The sequence below is a fragment of the Candoia aspera genome, chromosome 17, assembly GCF_035149785.1.
Source record: "Candoia aspera isolate rCanAsp1 chromosome 17, rCanAsp1.hap2, whole genome shotgun sequence".
NCBI lineage: Eukaryota > Metazoa > Chordata > Lepidosauria > Squamata > Boidae > Candoia > Candoia aspera.
The window spans coordinates 3,651,506-3,668,950 of record NC_086169.1 but is presented as its reverse complement, the minus strand read 5'-3'; the positions used below and the strand labels follow the sequence as shown (position 1 = coordinate 3,668,950).

General features: G+C 54.6%; 1 protein-coding gene across 3 annotated transcripts in view; it reads left to right on the top strand.

Moving 5' to 3' along the window:
* The window catches only part of LOC134506723 (GON-4-like protein), a 31,309-nt gene extending 13,925 nt beyond the window's left edge, over window positions 1-17,384 (top strand). Inside the window, exons 15-32 of one of the 3 annotated variants that reach the window (XM_063317005.1) lie at window positions 241-439; window positions 669-755; window positions 1,398-1,569; window positions 2,148-2,292; window positions 3,193-3,343; window positions 3,646-3,762; window positions 4,798-6,501; window positions 6,927-7,191; window positions 8,129-8,310; window positions 8,705-8,902; window positions 9,444-9,587; window positions 10,462-10,605; window positions 10,765-10,884; window positions 11,888-12,001; window positions 13,604-13,793; window positions 14,760-15,489; window positions 16,248-16,350; window positions 16,935-17,384. In XM_063317005.1, coding sequence (XP_063173075.1) covers window positions 241-439; window positions 669-755; window positions 1,398-1,569; window positions 2,148-2,292; window positions 3,193-3,343; window positions 3,646-3,762; window positions 4,798-6,501; window positions 6,927-7,191; window positions 8,129-8,310; window positions 8,705-8,902; window positions 9,444-9,587; window positions 10,462-10,605; window positions 10,765-10,884; window positions 11,888-12,001; window positions 13,604-13,793; window positions 14,760-15,489; window positions 16,248-16,350; window positions 16,935-17,093 — 4,924 coding nt within the window. In that variant the 3' untranslated portion in view covers window positions 17,094-17,384. Of the gene's footprint in view, window positions 1-240; window positions 440-668; window positions 756-1,397; window positions 1,570-2,147; window positions 2,293-3,192; window positions 3,344-3,645; window positions 3,763-4,797; window positions 6,502-6,926; window positions 7,192-8,128; window positions 8,311-8,704; window positions 8,903-9,443; window positions 9,588-10,461; window positions 10,606-10,764; window positions 10,885-11,887; window positions 12,002-12,858; window positions 12,914-13,603; window positions 13,794-14,759; window positions 15,490-16,247; window positions 16,351-16,934 lie in introns of those variants that run through there. The other 2 variants (XM_063317006.1, XM_063317007.1) reach the window with 2 other exon arrangements.
* The last annotated feature ends 61 nt before the right edge of the window (window positions 17,385-17,445 follow it).

Here is a 17,445-nt window from a genome sequence, read left to right as displayed (position 1 = left end):
TCTCCTGCTTCGTCCTGGCCGCCCTCCACATCTTGACAGCCTCCCTCCGGCTCGCCAGCTAAAGCTTCCCCTGTGGCTTATCGGGCAGGGCGGCTTCGCAGGGGCTGCCGAATTCAGTTGCCCGCAGGCAGGCTGGGAGCAGCAGGATCCAGGCCCTGGTTGTCCGGTGGAGGGGGCAGAAGAAGGGGACGTGGCGGGCATCCCCGAGCCTCCTACCAGCCCCACCTTGATCTCGCCCAGGTTTGAAGAACCCCTCGCCAACTTGCTGAACGAGCAGCACCGGACGGTGAAGGAGCAGCTCGAGCAGCTGCGGGTGAAGAAGTCGGCCACCAAGCTGCCCCCGGAGACGGAGAGGTCCAAGCTGCGGAGCGAGAAGGCGGCTCAGGCGCTGGCGCTGGACCCCGGGCTGAGGAAAAGGCTGCAGCAGCAGATGCAACAGGTGTGGCGGGAGCTGTCCCCTCTTGGCTTCTCGTCCTTGCGCCGATTCTCGTTTTGGGGGTGCTGCTTCTGCCCCCCTTCCCTCCCCAGTGGATCTACCTCTGCAGGGGGAGTCCCTCCCATTCCGCAGAACTCGGGCTGCTGCCCCGGAGCTGAACCAGCAAACCCTGGGGGTTGTTTTTTTGGGAGTGGCGTGCCGGCCACTAACTTTCTCCACCCCACCTTTACAGCACGTGCAACTTTTGACACAGATTCACCTCCTCTCCAGTTGCAACCCGGGTCTGAGCAACGAGGCCAGCACTACCCGCCTCTTCCTGGTAACTTCTGGCTTTTCAGATTGAGGGTGTTTTAAATTAGCTTTTTTTTTTAAATTTAATTTTTGGCTGAATTTGGGCGCTTGACAACCAGCATGTATTGACGTCGGTTGCAGCATCCTGGGGTCACGCGATCACCATTTGCGACCTTCCCAGCCGGCTTCCGACAAGCAAAGCCAATGGGCAGCTGTGTGATTCACTTAATGACCATGTGTTTTGCTTAACGGCCACGCGATTCACTTAACAGCCGTGGTGATTCGCTTAACGGCCACCGCAAAAATGCTATAGAATTGGGTGCGGTCACACGATGCCTCGCTTAACAACCACGCTGCTTAATGATGAATTTTCCGGTCCCTGTTGTGGTCATAAGTCAAGGACTACCTGTACTCAATTTCTGGTCAGAGTTTGAGACCTCGTTCGATTAATCTGTTCCTCTGTTTGTCAGTCCTACGAAGAGCAACCGAGGAAGAAGCTGTGAGCTTTGCCCAGTATAATTTAGATTGAAATGAAGTCCGTTTCTGGAGCTTGAGGAAAACGGGGGAATGAGTCCAAAGCTAAGACTCAAAGGCCTTGCTTGATCCCTCTCCCGTTTCTGCCTTGCCCTGAGGTGTGATACTCTGCTCGTTTCTCTCTTTCTCAATCCAGACCGAGCTGGACAGTTTTGCCCAGAGCTCGGTCCTTCTCAGCCAGCCTTCCAGCCCCCGATTCCAGACGGCTTTCCAGCCCTGCAACTTGAAGGAATCTCTGCAGCTTATCAAGGATTTCCACACTCAGGTCAAGATCGAGTGGAGTCCCCGCAAAGCCGTCAAGAAGAACGGTGAGTCTTGCACGTGGAAGATCTGGGCGGGTAGACCCGGGGCCCTTTGCGTACTTGGAGCTGGGCCCTTCCAAAGCCAACATCTGCAGCCCATCCTAAGCCTAACCGAAACCCTTGCAATGGGACAGGGTGGGGTGTCAGCCGGGCAGAGGGTTCGGACTGGGCTAAACTGCTTCGGAAAACCAGTTTGGCCCAGGAGAGTGAGCAGAATTCTTGGGAGTCAAGAAATAATAAGAATCATTCTGGGAGTTGAAGTCCCCACATCTTAAAATTGCCAGGGCTGAGAAACACTGCCCTAATCTAAAGCAATTCTGTTCCGTTTCTCCATAAGCAAAGACCAACAGCCAAGTCTACTGTGCCATATTTTAGAAAGAAGTCGAGGGGGTTTTAAATTTTTTTTTATTTCTTTCAATAACCCAAGCCGCCTTCCAAAATCTTGACGCTGCTCGTCTGAATGTTGATCAGAAGGCCCTTTTGATCATTAGAAATTGGTTCAAGAAAATGATCTGGCATTTTTTTTTTTTTTCCCCTCTGCCAATTACCCCTCTCATGCCTGCCTGGGGGAATCCTCCTTTCAGTGAACGATTTTGCTTGCTTGCCGAAGCAAGTCGCCTGGGTCCTGGCCACCAGGAGAGCCTTCATGTATCCCGAGCTGCTGCCCATCTGCTCCTTAAAGGCGAAAACACCCCGGGACAAGATCGTTTTCACCAAAGGAGAAGATAAGTACGTGGTGTAGCAAGTCAGCTTGTAGGGGGAGCTGGGAGGCAGAAGACTCTCCCAGCAGCACCACTGAACAAACTTGGGGACCTTCTGGCTTCCATCCTTCTCTTCTCAATCAGGGTTTTGTGGTCCTCTCGCCAAGGCCTCATCCAGACCTGGGGTGGTTTTAAACCAAGGCTCCTCAAACGAGCTACCGTAGGCAATAGGGCCCATCTTCCCAGCCAGGAATCACGTGTTCCAGACATGCTAAGTCAAAGGAGCACTTCTAGTCCAGGGCAGCATGCCTTTGTGACTTTGGGCCTGATACGAAGTTAGAAGGAAGGAAGCCCCATTCTAACTTAGCGGGGTGCACCGACCCGGTGATCGCTTTTCGTTTCATCCAAAGAAACAAAGGCTCTTGCAGAGCGGGGCCAAAAGGGGATTCAAAGCTGAATTGAAATCCTGGTTTGGCTCCTGTTTGGGAGCGCCACCACCTCCTGAATCTCCGAGTCATTTGGAAAGTGCTCCTTCTGTAGACCCCGAAGACGCCTGCTGCCATCTCGCCCCGCTTCATCTCCCTGAGTTCCCATTCCTTGCAAACAGGTGTTTTCACCCTAGGGTCCCCAGCCCCTAGAGCCAGTTTGGTCTAGTGGTTAAGGCACCAGGCTGGGAGACTGTGAGTTCTAGTTCTGCCTTGAGCACAAAGCCAGCTGGGTGACCTGGGGCCAGCCACTCTCTCTCAGCCCTAGGAGGGAGGCAATGGCAACCCACTTCTGAAAAACCTTGCCAAGAAAACTGCAGGGACCGGTCCAGGCGGCCTCCGAGAATCGGATGGGACTGAACAGATTAAAAAAACCGAAAAATTAGCCCCTGGCTGCAGTCCCTTCCCCGTCGTCCCTGACCAGGCTGTGTCTCCCGTTGCAGCCTGTTGGCGCTGGGGCTGAAGCATTTTGAAGGCACCGACTTCCCCAAGCCCCTGATCAGCAAGTACCTTCTGACGACCAAGACGGCCCACCAGCTGACGGGGCGGATCAAGAACCGTAACATGAACCGAGTCCCTGACAACATCATCCGGGTGGGTGGCCTGGGTGTCCCGCTGGCTTCTTTTCTGGAACGATGGCTTAAGCCTGGTCTGCTGGTGAATTCCCAGTGGGTTGGATTCCAGTTGGGCAGAAAACGGTTGACCCTGGTTTACTGACCAGAGAGGTGTGGTTTACCTCGAAGCCCAAACTGTATATACCACGTAACGTGGACCTTGTTGTTCTGGACGTCAGCCGTTAGACGGCTGAGCCGACGTAGGACAGGATCGTGGGCAGGATGATAAATTGGCTTGATGATGCTTTATTGGGGGTCCCTAACCTCCCCTCTGACTTTCAGTACTATAAGACGACAAAGCAGCTCCCGGTTTTGCCCCGGCTTTGCGAGGAGATCCAGCCCGGCGACTGGAAACCGCCTGTTGAGCGGGAAGAACATTGCTTGCCCTTCTGGTTAAAGGTATTTCTTTCTTTTGCTGCTGACAGAGATGACCAGTCAGCGGCAACGGTTAGTTAAAATGTGAGATTAGCCCAGGAAGGCGAGAAAACGTGGGAAAGAAGCTCAAGATGGCTCCGCCTCGATCCTTTTTGGTATGAGAGGGAGGGAATGGGAAGGGCCGTTGAGCTTGCGAGGTTGACGTCAGCCCTTCGAGGTGGATCAGGCCGGGAAACAGAGACCATAAAAAAATACTAGGCTTTATAAGCTTTAATAATAGAGTATTAAAAGCCTGATAGTGGTTCCCCTTCCCTCAATTTGGTGTCAGAGGGATCAAGGCAGGGCAACCTTGGGTTTCTGTCTGACACTTCCATCTTTTGCTAACAGTTGCCATGTATTTTCTCCTGTCTGTCCTCCTCCATAACAGCCAAGTGCAGAGCCCCAGTTTGGCAGGTAGAATGTCTCTCTTTTCATCCCTGGCTCTCCTGAGGGACTAGTCTTTCTACCTTCCTCCATCCATCATGAGGTTCTTTCTGTTACAGCTAGTCCTCGGTTAACGACCACAACCGGGACTGGAATTTCAGTTGCTAAGCAAGTTAATTGTTAAGTGAATCCGACCCGGTTTTATGACCATTTTTGAGGCGGTCGTTAAGCAAATCACTGTAGGTGTTAAACGAGCCGTGTGGTCGTTAAGCGAACCACGCAGTTCCCTATTGACTTTGCTTGCCAGAAGCCTGATGGGAAGGTAGAAAATGGTGATCGCGTGACCATGGGACACTGAGACGGTCATAAATGTGAACCGGTTGCTATCTCATGACTGCGGGGATGCTGCAACGGTTGTAAGTGCAAGGACCGGCCGTAAGTCGGTTTTCCCAGCACCACTGTCACTAAGCGAATGGTTGTTAAGTGAGGACTGCATATAAATATATGGCATTAAAGGTCCTTTAGTGAAATCTCTCTAGTTCCTGCTTCCTTGGTCCTGCCCAGGTGTGGGGCTGGATAGTCTCCCCCACACACACAAACCCCGTTTTTTTCCCCCTTTCCCCTCTCTTTGTCCAGGGTAGCTTGCCCTCTATCCAAGAGGCCTTAGAGCTGCCACGTGCCAGAGAGGCCTCCCAGGGCCCTGATGCGGATCCCAAGCTCAGCAAGGGAGGAAGAGAGACCGCCGACCCAGCCTGCCCCAAGTATCCTCTGCGCATGCCGGAGGGCCTGCAGCTCATCCTGCGGCCCCTGACCAGCCGGTTCTGCCGCAAAATCAGGAGGTGGCAGCGGCCGGCCACCCCCAAGCCCTTCCTTGTCCAGCCGGGCCTTTGCCTGCCCCCTGCCGGGACGGGCAGCTTTCTCAAGATGGCCACCAGGCAGCCCCAGCCAGAAGCTGCCCCTGGCAAACTGGTGGGTCCCATCTCTCCCGTGCCCAGGCCCACCTCGCTCATCCAGCCATTGCCAGGCATGCCCCACCTGAACCTGCCCTCTGCGCTGGGGAGCAGCACCCCCTTTGAGCTGCAAGGCGTGCTCTCTGCCCAGCCTGCCAGGGCCAGGCCCTGCTTGGCACCCGCGGTGCCCCAGAACCTGGTCTCCACCCTGCCCGTCGCCTTTCAGCCCAAAATGATCCTCCCGGCTCTGCCTGCGTCGCGGGTCCGGAAGCCCACTCTCCCTAGGGGGTACCAGAAGAAGAAGACCCCCAGGGTCGCTCCTCTGCTGAAGGCCGCCCCACTACTTCATCCAGCACCGGTCATCTTCACTGTCCCTGCCGGGGCGGTCAAAGTGTTGGGCATCACGAACGGGTGCAATGTGTTACAGCCCCTCTCTGCCACCAGCGCCGGGCAAGCCGCTCAGCCCATCCCCATCACCACCCTGCTGGTCAACCCCACACCGTTCTCCTGCCCGCTGAACCAGCCCCTTGCAGCTTCCCCGGCCCTGCCCTTGGTGGTCGCCTCCAATCCAGGCAGCTCCCCGGCTTCTGCAGCGGGCAAAGATTCAGAGCTGTCCAACCAGCCTGTCAGCAGCTTGGCATCTGGTGGGGATGCTCCAGATCCTGTCAAGGCCAAACCCGGAACAGAACCAGGAGAGCCTCCAAGCTCGCTCTCCGCCAGGGAAGTCTGCGGCCCATGGTCCTCCGATCTGAACCGTGGCGTCCCAGCAGAGGCTCCCATCCAGGGTTACGCAGAGGCGGGCGAAGGCAGAGCTGCTGAGCTCGTCGCCCCAGCTCCCTTCTCCCCCTTGGGAGAGTTGGGAGAGCTGGTCAAGGTGGACTCGGAAGGCTCAAGGGAGCCTTCTCCAGAAGCAGCCCCCATCCCGAAAGATCCGGCTTCAGAAGACCCCCCAGTCAAAGAGGAATTGATTTTGGGCCTTGGGCAGGGCCTGGAGGTCGAGCCCACCTCGGGGCGCCGAAACGAGCCGCCAGAAACGCAGAGCCGGCCTGGGCGTGAGAAGGACAAGGCAGAAGAGGCTGGAAGCTCAGGGGTACCCCCGAAGGGCCTGCGAGCCACAGCTGCGACCGAAGGACGCAGCACTCCCCCCACAAACGTCGGCAGCTCCGTTGCGGCTGCGTCTGACGCCAGGAGCTCCTTGGGAAAGATGGAGGAAGTGGCCGGCCCGGGGAGCTGCACCAAAGGGGTGGCGTCAGCCAGCCAGGAGGCCGGAGGTGAGAAAGATGGGCTGGAAGAAGAGGAGGAGGAGGACTTTGATGACTACATCCAGGACGAGGAAGACGAAATGTCGTCAGCTTCCGAGGAATCGGTCCTCTCCGTGCCAGAACTTCAGGTGAGGCCACGGCGGGCTCCTCGAATGGGGTAATCCCCGGTTTGCAGAACCTAGTTATGTCCACAGAGCCAGGAATAAGCCAAGCATCTCCTAGTTTGAGGGAGAGCTTGATTTACAGGACCGCACTCCGGCGACGTAAATGACCAAACCGGGGAGCCGCCGTGCTTTGTTTTAACGGTTTTTAGACGGGTTTCGTTTTCTCTGGTTTTCGTTTTGTATTGTGCTTATTTCGTCAGCCGCCCAGAGTCCCCTGGAGGGGGCAGCTGTCTTGAATCAAAGAAATAATAATAAGGGGGGAAAGAGGAGAGGGTGTCCCCGCCGAACTTGCAGGCCACCCGAGTCGCGGTGGGGAGAACGGGGTTGGGCCCCGGGGGTGGTCCCGGTCCTGATCCAGCAGGTCTCCCTGGTGCTTTGTGGGCCTTCAGGAGACCATGGAGAAGCTGACGTGGCTGGCGTCCGAGAGGCGGCTGAGCCAGGAGGGAGACTCGGAGGAGGAAAACTCGCAGGAAGAGAACTCTGAGCCAGAGGAGGAAGAGGAGGAGGAGGAGGAAGGGGAAGGGGACCATCTGGAGACCCAGCAGAAGGAGGACGAGGTGGCTGACGAGATGGCTGATCCGGGAGACAGGCCTGCCTCCTCCCTCGCCCTGACCTGCGCTGCGCCAGCAGTGGAGCCCAGTAGCAGCCCCCCAGGTGAGCTTGACGGGGAGGGAGGGGGAGAATTAGGGGTAAGGGGGGGGTTAATATGGAGCTGCTCGGCTGCATGGCCTGTCTTAGTTCATAAGGGCCCCCAGAATCATCAAAGGATGGATTTTGGAAAGGTGGGGCCTTGGCTGGTTTGTGGTGCTAAGCCATGGTCTGTTTTCAGTGTGACTTGTTGAGTAAAAATCGGGCTCCTCCCATCTCACTGAACCGCAGTTGAGAAAACAAAAGGGCCACACTTTAGGCCAGGAACAAACCACTGTGTGTTTACTTGGGAATGGGTTTTGGTTCCGTATCAGCCAGGGATAAGTTCACATAATACGCTTAGCTACACCTACCAGGTGATGACCAGAAATTGGCTGTGGTCGTTAAGCGAATCACCACAGTTGTTAAGTGAATCACTCGGTTCCCCATTGATTTTGCTTGTTGGGAGCTGGCTGGGAAGGTCGCAGGTGGCAATCACGTTTCCCTGGAACACGGCAACCACCATGAATGCATGCCGGTTGCCAAGCGTCCAAATTTTGATCACGTGACCCCTGCGATGGCTGTAAGTGCAAGGACTGGTCGTAAGCCGCTTTTTTCAGCACTGTCGTAACTTTGAACGGTCGTTAAACGGACAGTCGTAAATCGAGGACTAGCTGTAGCGAGTTTTGACCCCAGAAAATTGTGGCGTCTGCATCTCTGATTATAACGGTCGTTGGGCGATTGTCCTCTTTGTTCCCTTCCCCTTCTTGATGGTGGAGACTGTCCTAGTTTGAGGCTAGCTTTCCCCTTAAGTCCAGTAGGCAGGGTTAGGACAGCCAGCCATGGTTACGCCACACTGCCTGAGAGGCTGCGCCCATCCGCTCCTCTCTAGGCCTCCCTACCACCGAGGGATGGCCCCAGAACGCCTTTCCTTTGCTCTTCCACTCCGGCTGTCTCCTCCTAGGGGAGAACCCCAAAGCTGCCAGCAAGAGCCGAAGCTCCCACCGGGCCCGGGCAAAGCGGGGCCGGACCCGCACCAGCAAAGACGCCTCCAAGCTGTTGCTCCTGTACGACGACGACATCCTGGAGAGAGACCCGCTGCGCGAGCAGAAGGACTTCGCTTTCGCCCAGGCGTACCTGAACAGGGTGAGGGTGCTCGGGCGAAGGGGCCTCGAACTCCAACCCAGCTTCCCGGACCGCCCCACATTCGTGGAGCGCTTGGACAAACGCACACACTCTTCCTGGATTGTGGGGCTACAGCACCCATCATCCCCAGCTGAATTGGCTAGGAAGCGGGGGCTGCCGTCGGTCCAAACGTCCGGACGGTGCTGGGAGTCGAAGTCCACCCGTCTTCGAGTGGCCTCGGCCGAGAAACACCGCTAGATAAACCTCCCGAGAGCTGTGTCGATGCCTGAATGGTCTCTCGAGCTTCGGGGTCATCTCCCTGTGAAGTCCCCCTTGCTGAGAACCCGGCAGGGGGCAAACCGTCTTGGTGGCCCCGCCCCACCGGCTCATGCTAACCTGTGGCCCCGCCCCGCAGGTCCGCGAGGCCCTGCGCCTCGTCCCCGGCAAATATGAGGAGTTCCTCCGGAACATCTACGACTTTGAGAGCAACCTCCAGAAGCAGACGGCCGTCGACCTCTACGCCCGGCTGCAGAGCCTCCTCCGGGACTGGCCTCAGCTGTTGACGGACTTCGCTGCCTTCCTCTTGCCGGAGCAGGCTCTGGAGTGCGGGCTGGTGCGTCAGCGGGGCGGGCAGCTCAGCGTCGTGTGGAAGCGGGCTGGCGGGCAGACCCCAGATCCTCTGGGATCCCCCCGGGGCTCAGCTCGGTTACTAGATAAACCTGGTTTTTTGGATTTGGGCAGGACGCTCAATCTGGCGGGCCGTTGGTCTTCTCATGGTGGGTTCGGTCTGGGTGCTCAGCGGGCCCAATTTTCGGGCAGCGCTGAAACCTCAGCCTGTCACAGGCCCTAGGTCACCAAAAGAACAAGCAAGATCGACTTTAATCAAATTAAGTACACTGTCTCGGGGCTCTGCCAAGTTTCCGACTGGCCTGGTTAAGCCTGTTGTGGAAAGTCGGTTTATATTTAGTGCCGTCTGCAAAACGCGGAGTTCGCCCCGCCACGATCCTTCCCCTTGCGTTGGTCGTCCACCTTCGCGCCAGCTGGCAAGGAAAGCCGCTGAACCTGCCCTGGCTTGCTCCCAGCCTTGGTCAGCACCGGGGCCGTCTTCAGGCCGGTAAGAAAATCACCTTTTTCTTTTTCTTTCCTGCCACCAGTTTGAAGAGCAGCAGGCGTTTGAGAAGAGCCGGACATTCCTTCGGCGGCTGGAGATCTGCTTTGCGGAAAACCCGTCCCACCACCAGAAGATCATCAAGGTGTTGCAGAACTGTGCAGACTGCGTACCCCAGGAGATCATGGAAGTAAGAGGTCTTCTCCCACCCGCTACCCCCCGCTCCACAGGGCAGGTTGCCCCAGATGCTGGACTACGATGGATCCTTCCGTTGTAGGGTCAAGCTGACTCTATGGAAGTCAACCACATTTATTTATTTTTCAAATTTCTATCACCGCCCATCTCTCCCGAAAAGGGGACTCTGGGCAGTTAGGGAATAAGCACCGATAACGCCTTCGGGCTAGAAGCTTTAGGCTGCACGCAGACACGCCGATCTGTATCCATGTTTTCCCTGTTCTTCCATGCGCATCCCTCTTTTCGTCTTCCCACTAGCCTTCAGGGTAGCTCGCCATGGGAGTTGTAATTGAGGAACCTTCGAGGTCGTCAGATACGTTGAAAAACAGCCCCCGATGGGTTATGTAACAGATGGAAAAGAAACAAAGAGCTGCAGTGGATTTAAATGCTTTTTTTATTATTTTATTGTAAACCGCCCAGAGTCCCCTGTTGGGGGAGATGGGCGGTGATATAAATTTAAATGGATGGATGGATGGATGGATGGATGGATGGATGGATGGATGGATGGATGGATGGATGAATGTACTCTCAGAGCTCGGCTTATACCCTGCCAGCTTACCTTGAGTGTTTATTGTTTATCTGAAGAACGGCTATCCCACTTTCCAGCCCAATAATAATAATTATAATTATAATAATAATCTCTACCATACAACAAACAAGGAACAAGCAGAATAAATAAATAAAATAAGAGCTTGGACTCCGTTGCCTTGTGGCTTGTGATTTCCAGATGGTGACACCACTTTGTCCCCACCGAAATAGATGGTTCTCTTCCTATTTATGTCGTTTGTCTTTGTTTGTTTGTTTTAACCCTCTTGAATGTCTGGATCTAGCTGAAGAACCAGATGTGGCAGCTGCTGAAAGGACACGATCACCTGCAGGATGAGTTCTCCGTCTTCTTCGACCACCTGCGCCCCTCGGCCAGCCGCCTGGGGGATTTTGAAGAGATCAGTTGGACAGAGGAGAAGGAGTACGAGGTGGGGTCTCCCCTGCCTCTTCCGGGCCACCTGGGAAGGGGAGATAGAGTGGCTTGGTTGAGCGGGGGAGGTCGGGAGCGCCGATCCTCCAAAGCGACCGGGCTGATGGGAGCAAGCGTGAAGCTGCAGTAGGTGACCTGGCTCTGCCATGTCTTCCAGTTTGATGGGTTTGAAGACGTCTCGTTGCCAGACATGGAGGAAGATGAGGATCCCCCCAAAATCCACGCCGCCTCGAAAAACAAGAGACGGAAGGAGCTGGGAAGCCAGAATGCAGACAAGGTGGGGGTCCCGTCCTCGGCCAAAGCCCCAACGTGGCGGGAAACCTTGCTTTGGGGCCTTCACAGTTGGGAGTCCTCGTCGTCCTAGCTTTTAACCGTGGGTGAAGGTTTTAGATCTTCAGGCTCTGTGGCCCACCTGGGCTGTGTGGTTCTGGATGCCCTGGTAGGCACAGCCCCAGCCTCGCTGTCTGGGGAATGCTGGGAGTCGAAGTCTCCACATCTGGAGGATGCCAAGGTTGGGGAAAGTTGCTGTAGAAGCACGGGCCAGTTCTTGGAGGGTTGGGCAGTTGAAGTGGAACAGCTGCAGGACCTTTGTGCAGGTGCAGCTTTGTCGCAACTCTGGGTCACATTGAAGGGCCCACCAGGCACCCTTTAGCAAGAAGCATTGGAGATGTCTGTTGTAATTGGAGATGCCTGTTGTAATTCAAGCAGTCCTCGCTTAATGACCATTCGTTTACTAAGAGTTAATGACCATTCGTTTACTGAGAGTTACAATGGCACTGAAAAAAGTGACTTATGACTGGTCCTCACACTTACGACCATTGCAGCATCCCCGCAGTCACACGATCGTGATTTGGCAACCGTTGTGCATTTACGACTATCATTAAGCGAATCATCCACGGACATTACATTAAGCGAGACATCACATGATTGCCATTTGCAACCCTCCCAGCCAGCTTCCGACAAGCAAAGCCAATGGGGAAGCCAGCAGGAGGTCACAAATGGCAGTCCCGTTGTGTCTCGCTTAACGACCATGGGTGATTTGCTTAATGACTGCAACTGGAACTGCTGTCTCTAACCAGGGCAGTCATGTGGTGTCTTGCTTAACAACCGCTTTGCTTAGCAATGGAGTTGCCAGTCCCAGTTAGGGTCGTGGAGAGACTTCTGTTGAAGGAATTGAGCCAACTCTTCAGGGACACACTGGCACGGGGTGGGAGCATGTTAGCTCTTCCCACAGATTCTCTGGCTTGCTCACTCAGCTTGGATTCTCCGTCCACTTTCAGGAGGCCGAGTGGCCAGAAGGGAACAAGGAATGGTGCAGCTCCTGTCAGGAAAACAGCGGGGACCTCCGGCTGAAGAGGAGCAAGCGAAGAAGCTGTGCCCATTGTTGCAGCAAGGTGAGGATGGATCCCCTGGGTCGGGGGGGAGCATGCTCTGGGATAATTAATAATAATATATTAAACTTGTATTAAACTTGATCTAGACCACCCTCCCCTTCTAATAACTCCCAAAGGAAGTTGGCAGTAAAATCAAACCAAAACTGTTCCATGTTTTAACGGTTGCTTTACTACAGGGTTTTAAAAAGCAAAACACACAAAAAGGCCCCCAATTCCCAACTAATTACAATTAAAAAAATAAAACCTATAAAACCCAAAACTGTCCCATGTTCTAACGTTTGTTTTACTACGGGATTTAAAAAAGTAAAACACAGAAAAAGGCCCCCTGTTCCCAACTAATTCCAATTTTTTCAAAAAGCTATGAGAACTGAAACTCTTCCATGTTTTAATGCTTGTTTTACTTCATGATCTTTTTAAAAAAATACCGCCCATTCCCGACTAATTACGATTTGAAAGAAAAAGGTATCAACAAAAAAAATTAAAAACAGAAGAACATACTAAACAAAACAAGCAAAAAAGAAGAATGAAAAATCTAGGCGTATTGCCTGCGTTTCAAGCATTAAACAGTATATGAGCATTTTCATGAGAAAGAACAGTGGTAAAAGATTGTGAAATCCGGGAAATAGACTGCATCGTTCCTTGATGAGTGGAAAAAAAAAGACCTTTTCAAAAGGGGATGAGCGAAACTTGTCTTGAATCCAGTCCTTAAGACTGTATCTGGAACGAGGGCGCTTTTCCAGTTTCTCAAACTAATAAACCGGAATTATTCGGGACGATGCACCCACCTTTGATGTCACTCAGAAAGCCGGAGCTTTTGAAAGAATTACGCTCGCCGTTTTCTGCTTGCTCGCCTCCAGCAGCCGGCAATAAGCCAGCAATAGCGGAAAAGAATTAGATGCCCTTTTAAAAAACTGGGGCCCCCTAGATGCCATTACTTGAAGGACTTTCCTGGGGAATTGGGCGTGGATTTTTATCCTCTGTAATGCTGGAGGGTAAGGCAAGAACTGAAGTGTAGAAGCTCAAAATAAGGAAGAAGTTCCTGACTGTGAAAGCTAATAAGTGGTGGAACAGCCGGCATTTTAGAGTCGGGAGGTGGCTCCATCCCTGGAGGGTTTCCAGCAAAAGTTGGACAGCTGCTTGGCTGGGATGGTTTGAGGGTTCCTGCCTTGGGCAGGGGGTTGGACTAGAAGACCTCTAAAGGCCCCTTCCCACCTTAGGGGTCTAGGAGTCTGAAAAGACACAGAAAAATACTGCTTGGCTGCCTTCAGAGGTCCATTGGAGTAGTGCAGGCTATGAGCCTGTGTTTCTCAACCTTGGCCGCTTGAAGATGGGTGGACGTCAACTCCCAGAATTCCCCAGCCAGCCAGGCTGGCTGGGGAATTCTGGGAGTTGAGGCCCACCCATCTTCAAGCAGCCAAGGTTGAGAAGCTCTGAAATAGACCGTCTAATGCACACCAGTCTTACAGCCTGAAATATAGGAAGTCAAGGTGTAGCCCACGTGGAGGGTCCTAGACCAGCCAAGTGGGATAATCCGGGAAGGGCTTCCGAACCTTTGAAGCCAGCCATCTTCTGAAAGGTGGACACGCTTTGCTGGTCCTGCAGGTGGGAGACGCCAAGCTCTCCAGGAACAAAGACCTCTGCGAGTTTGCAGACGGCCGGGCTCAGCGAGAGCCAAGTCCACGGCTCGAAGGCAAGGAGGCCCCCGAGGGAAGCTTTGAGCGGAGGGAAGACGGGGAGATAATCCCTGGCCGGGTGCGAGCCGCGAGCCGGAAAGGGGACCCGGCCGGAGGAGGTACGTTGGGACTGAAAGGAAGGGAAGGTGCCGCCAAATTAGGAAATGGGATGGCCAGCCAGGTCTTGGGCAGCGTGTGAGTTTCCCAGATGCCCCTTTGGGGGAAGGCGAGCGAGCTTCCTTCCTTCCCTCCCTCCGTTTTCCTTTACCTTTTTCCCCTTTTCCTTCCTTTTCTTTCTCTCCTTCCCTCCCTCCCTCCCTCCCTCCCTCCCTCTCTCTTTTTCTTCCCTTTTTTCCTTCCTTCTCTTTCTCTTTTTCCTTCTCCTTCTTTCCTCCCACACTCCCTCCTCCTCTTCCTCTTTTTTCCTTCCTTCCGTTCTTCCAGCAGGAGCTGTGTGATAAAATAAAACCTGCCTCCCTTGCCCTCACCCTACCTGCGCAGCGTCTGGCTCTGCTTGAGATTGACCATAATAGGATCTTGCCAGCCGGATTGTGCTGAACTTCCTCCCCCGCTTATACTCCGGCGAATCAGGGAGTCTCTGCCTGAGGCACTTCTGAATGTTACCTGGTTGCTCCAGAGTTAAAAACGCTTCAGCCCCTTCTGCCTGGTCCTCCTGTAGTTCTGTGTAGGTCATCCCTGCAGCAACCCGGCATTTGTGATCTTCTTTTCTAGTGTGTAACTGCGAAAGGAGTTTAGAGGGCTGGCTTGCGTGTCAAAAAGGCCCCTTCTGTCTCCATTCAGTCTCTTTAGATCAGTGTTTCTCAGCCTCGGCCACTTTCAGACAGGTGGACTTCGACTCCCAGAATTCCCCAGCCAGTCCACCTGTCTGAAAGTGGCCGAGGTTGAGAAACACTGCTTTACAGCAAACCGGGGGTTGTAATCATTTTCCTGCAAGTAAGCAGCAAGCAGATTGTAACAGGGCCCAGGGCAAGAGACAGCCCAGCTATCTTTGGGATTTTCAGTGCCAGGGCAGCGGGTCCAGTTCCGTTCACCATCACCCTGTCCTCTCCGTTTCTCCAACGCAGGTTCTCGCCAGGAAGGAAAGCTCCTTTCACCCAAAGATCCCCCTTTGGACGGGGCCCTGTCGGCTGGCAAAACAGCCGAACCGGGTCCTCTCCCTGCCGCTCAAAATGGGGCGGACTCTGCCAAGAACAGCCCTGCTCCCCCCGTGGCCACACCGCTGCCCCCAAGGGGGGCTGTCCTACCCAAACCGCCTCGCCCGAAAAGCAGCTGCGGTCCCAGCGATGGCGAAAGGGAGGTGGGACTCAGCCTGAGGAGTGGGGAGGCCTCTTCGGGCCCCCACCGTGACCGTTTGGAGACCGAAGCTCTTTCGAGGACAGCCAGGCCGGATCCCAGCTCCCCTCCACAATTGGGGGGGCCCACTCCCACTCGAGCGAGTCTCAAGGAGCCGGATGGCTTGCCCCCCTCGGTGCCCGCAAAGCTCAAAGGAAGGGAGATGTCGTCAGGACCCACCAGAGACCTTGCTCTCAAGATTTCGGGGGCAAAGTTGCAGGCCGAAACAGAGACCCCCGGAACCGGCAGCGTGCACGCCCTGGCCACTGATCAAACCGGAAAAACAGCAGCAGAGGCCTCGGGTGGGAGCGACCGCTCACCAAAGGAGGAGCGCTCGGTGCCTGTGGTGGGCAGCGGCCTGGTGCTTGGAGAAGACTTGCAGCAGCGGATGATTGAACCCACCGTGTGTGCCAAGAACATCAAGGTCAGCTCCACGGGGGAGAAGGTGGTCTTGTGGACCAGGTACGTATTCTGCCCTACCGTCGTTCTTTGGGAGCGCAGAAGTGGGTTGGCTCTGGAATCCACTTGGCTTCGAACTCGGGCTCAGCGTTGCCCCTCCGGGAATCAGGCCTTTGAATTCTGCAGGGCGGCTTGCTTCAGCAGACAGAGGGAAAGGCAGAGCAGGAATACCCAGGCAGGACTCACCACCTGCATTCTCCAGGCAGAGACCGGGAAGGGAGAGTTGGGGTCCTAGGGAGGAGCAGCCGGCCATTAAGTCGCTGGCCTGCACGTCTAACTTCCTCTGATGCAAGGTTTGATCCCCAGGACTGTGTGTGTGCTGCCATGCAATAAAAGCAAACTGCCATCAGATTTTAAGGCTGGGTTGACCTGTGGGGCCGAGGCATTAAGCGTGGACTCGTTTACAGTTTTTATAATGTGTCCCGCTCTGCCAGAACGGTGGACAGCTAGCAAACCAACCACAGACCGAAATAACAAGTTATGCGTGGGGTACTCCCAGCGGTCCTTGCTCGGTCAGCCCAAGGGATGCTGGGAGATGTAGTTTGGCAAAACGGGCAGGTGGCCTGTTGCTCGCTGTGGTTTGCACACCACAAGCCGAGCTCTAGAGTGGTAAGATAACCAGGGTTGGCTGGGTTCACACAACCCACTGGGATGGTCTGAATCCAACCCAAACCAGCATGTTTTTTTCCATGTGGAAGTCTTTGTGGGTTTATGAAATCTGGCTGAGCTCCCTTCCTACATCCACATTGTTCCCCTTACAGGGAGGCTGACCGCGTTATTCTGACCACTTGCCAGGAGCGAGGGGCTCATCCGCAGACATTCAGCGCCATCTCCGAACAGCTGCACAACAAGACCCCGGATGAGGTGGGTCTCCCTTCTCCCGATCCCTTCTGGTCCCACCCTAATCTGGGTCAAGCATGCCTCTGGGAGTTCCTCAGCAGGGCAGTGAGTCTTGAGAAAGAACCAGAAACTAATTTAGAAGATCCCCGAAGTCTGTTTGAAGGAAGAATATGGTGCCGGATTTTGCAAATTGCTTGGTGATAAAATGCAAACTCCCCCCCCCAATTGAAAATCTGGACTGAGTGGAAAGAGGAGCTGTGATGTAGAAGTAACTTGTCTTTTCTCACTCCCCTTTCTCGCCCCACTGTCATTGCTAAGATTTTGGGGTATCCTGAGAACAGGGAGATAGGCAGAGGCGATCTCCCCAGCTTTATTTTGCGCTGACAGAGCTGCGTAGAGCGTTTCCCCAGAAGGGGCATAGAATGGGAAAGGGCATATGTCCAAATGCCACCCTTCTCATGACTCGTCAAACAAAGCGCCTAAGGTGGCTTTGCGCCCCGCAGTCACGCACCTTGGATCCTAAACCCCTGCAACGCCCTGCACGCAACTCATAAGGCCGGGAGCATTATGCACCCTCCTCGGGTTTGCCTTTCGCCTCCCCCGTTCAGGTGGCCCATCGCTTCCGGGAATTGATGACCTTGTTCCACACGGCCTGCGACGTTAGTTCAGAGGACGAGGAAGACGGGACGAGCGCCAGCAACACGGACCAGCTTTCTGACAAAGACCCGGCCGTCTTGGAGGATGAGCGGGAAGAGCAAGGCTTTTAGTCCTTTGCCAGAGAGAGAGACTTTTGCGGGCGGGCGCTTGACTGCTGCTCCCAAACGTCTCACCTCTGACTCCGCAGGACACCGAAGCTTTGTTGAAAGGTTTTTCTCCCCGGGGAAAGGCAAGTTGGAGCCGCTCCGTGGGGGAAACAGCCCCGCCGTCTCTTGGATCCCAGTCGATGTAAATACTTTTAAAAAGAGGTGGTGGGGCGGTGTAAATTCCAATTTGGGGTGAATATTTATTGCGTGGTTGTATTTTAAGGAATAAAAGCATCCCACTGTGAAAGCTGAAGACTTCAGGCTGGCGTTTCCTCTGCGCGCCTTTTTAAACACTGCGCCGAATCCCCCCCGCCCC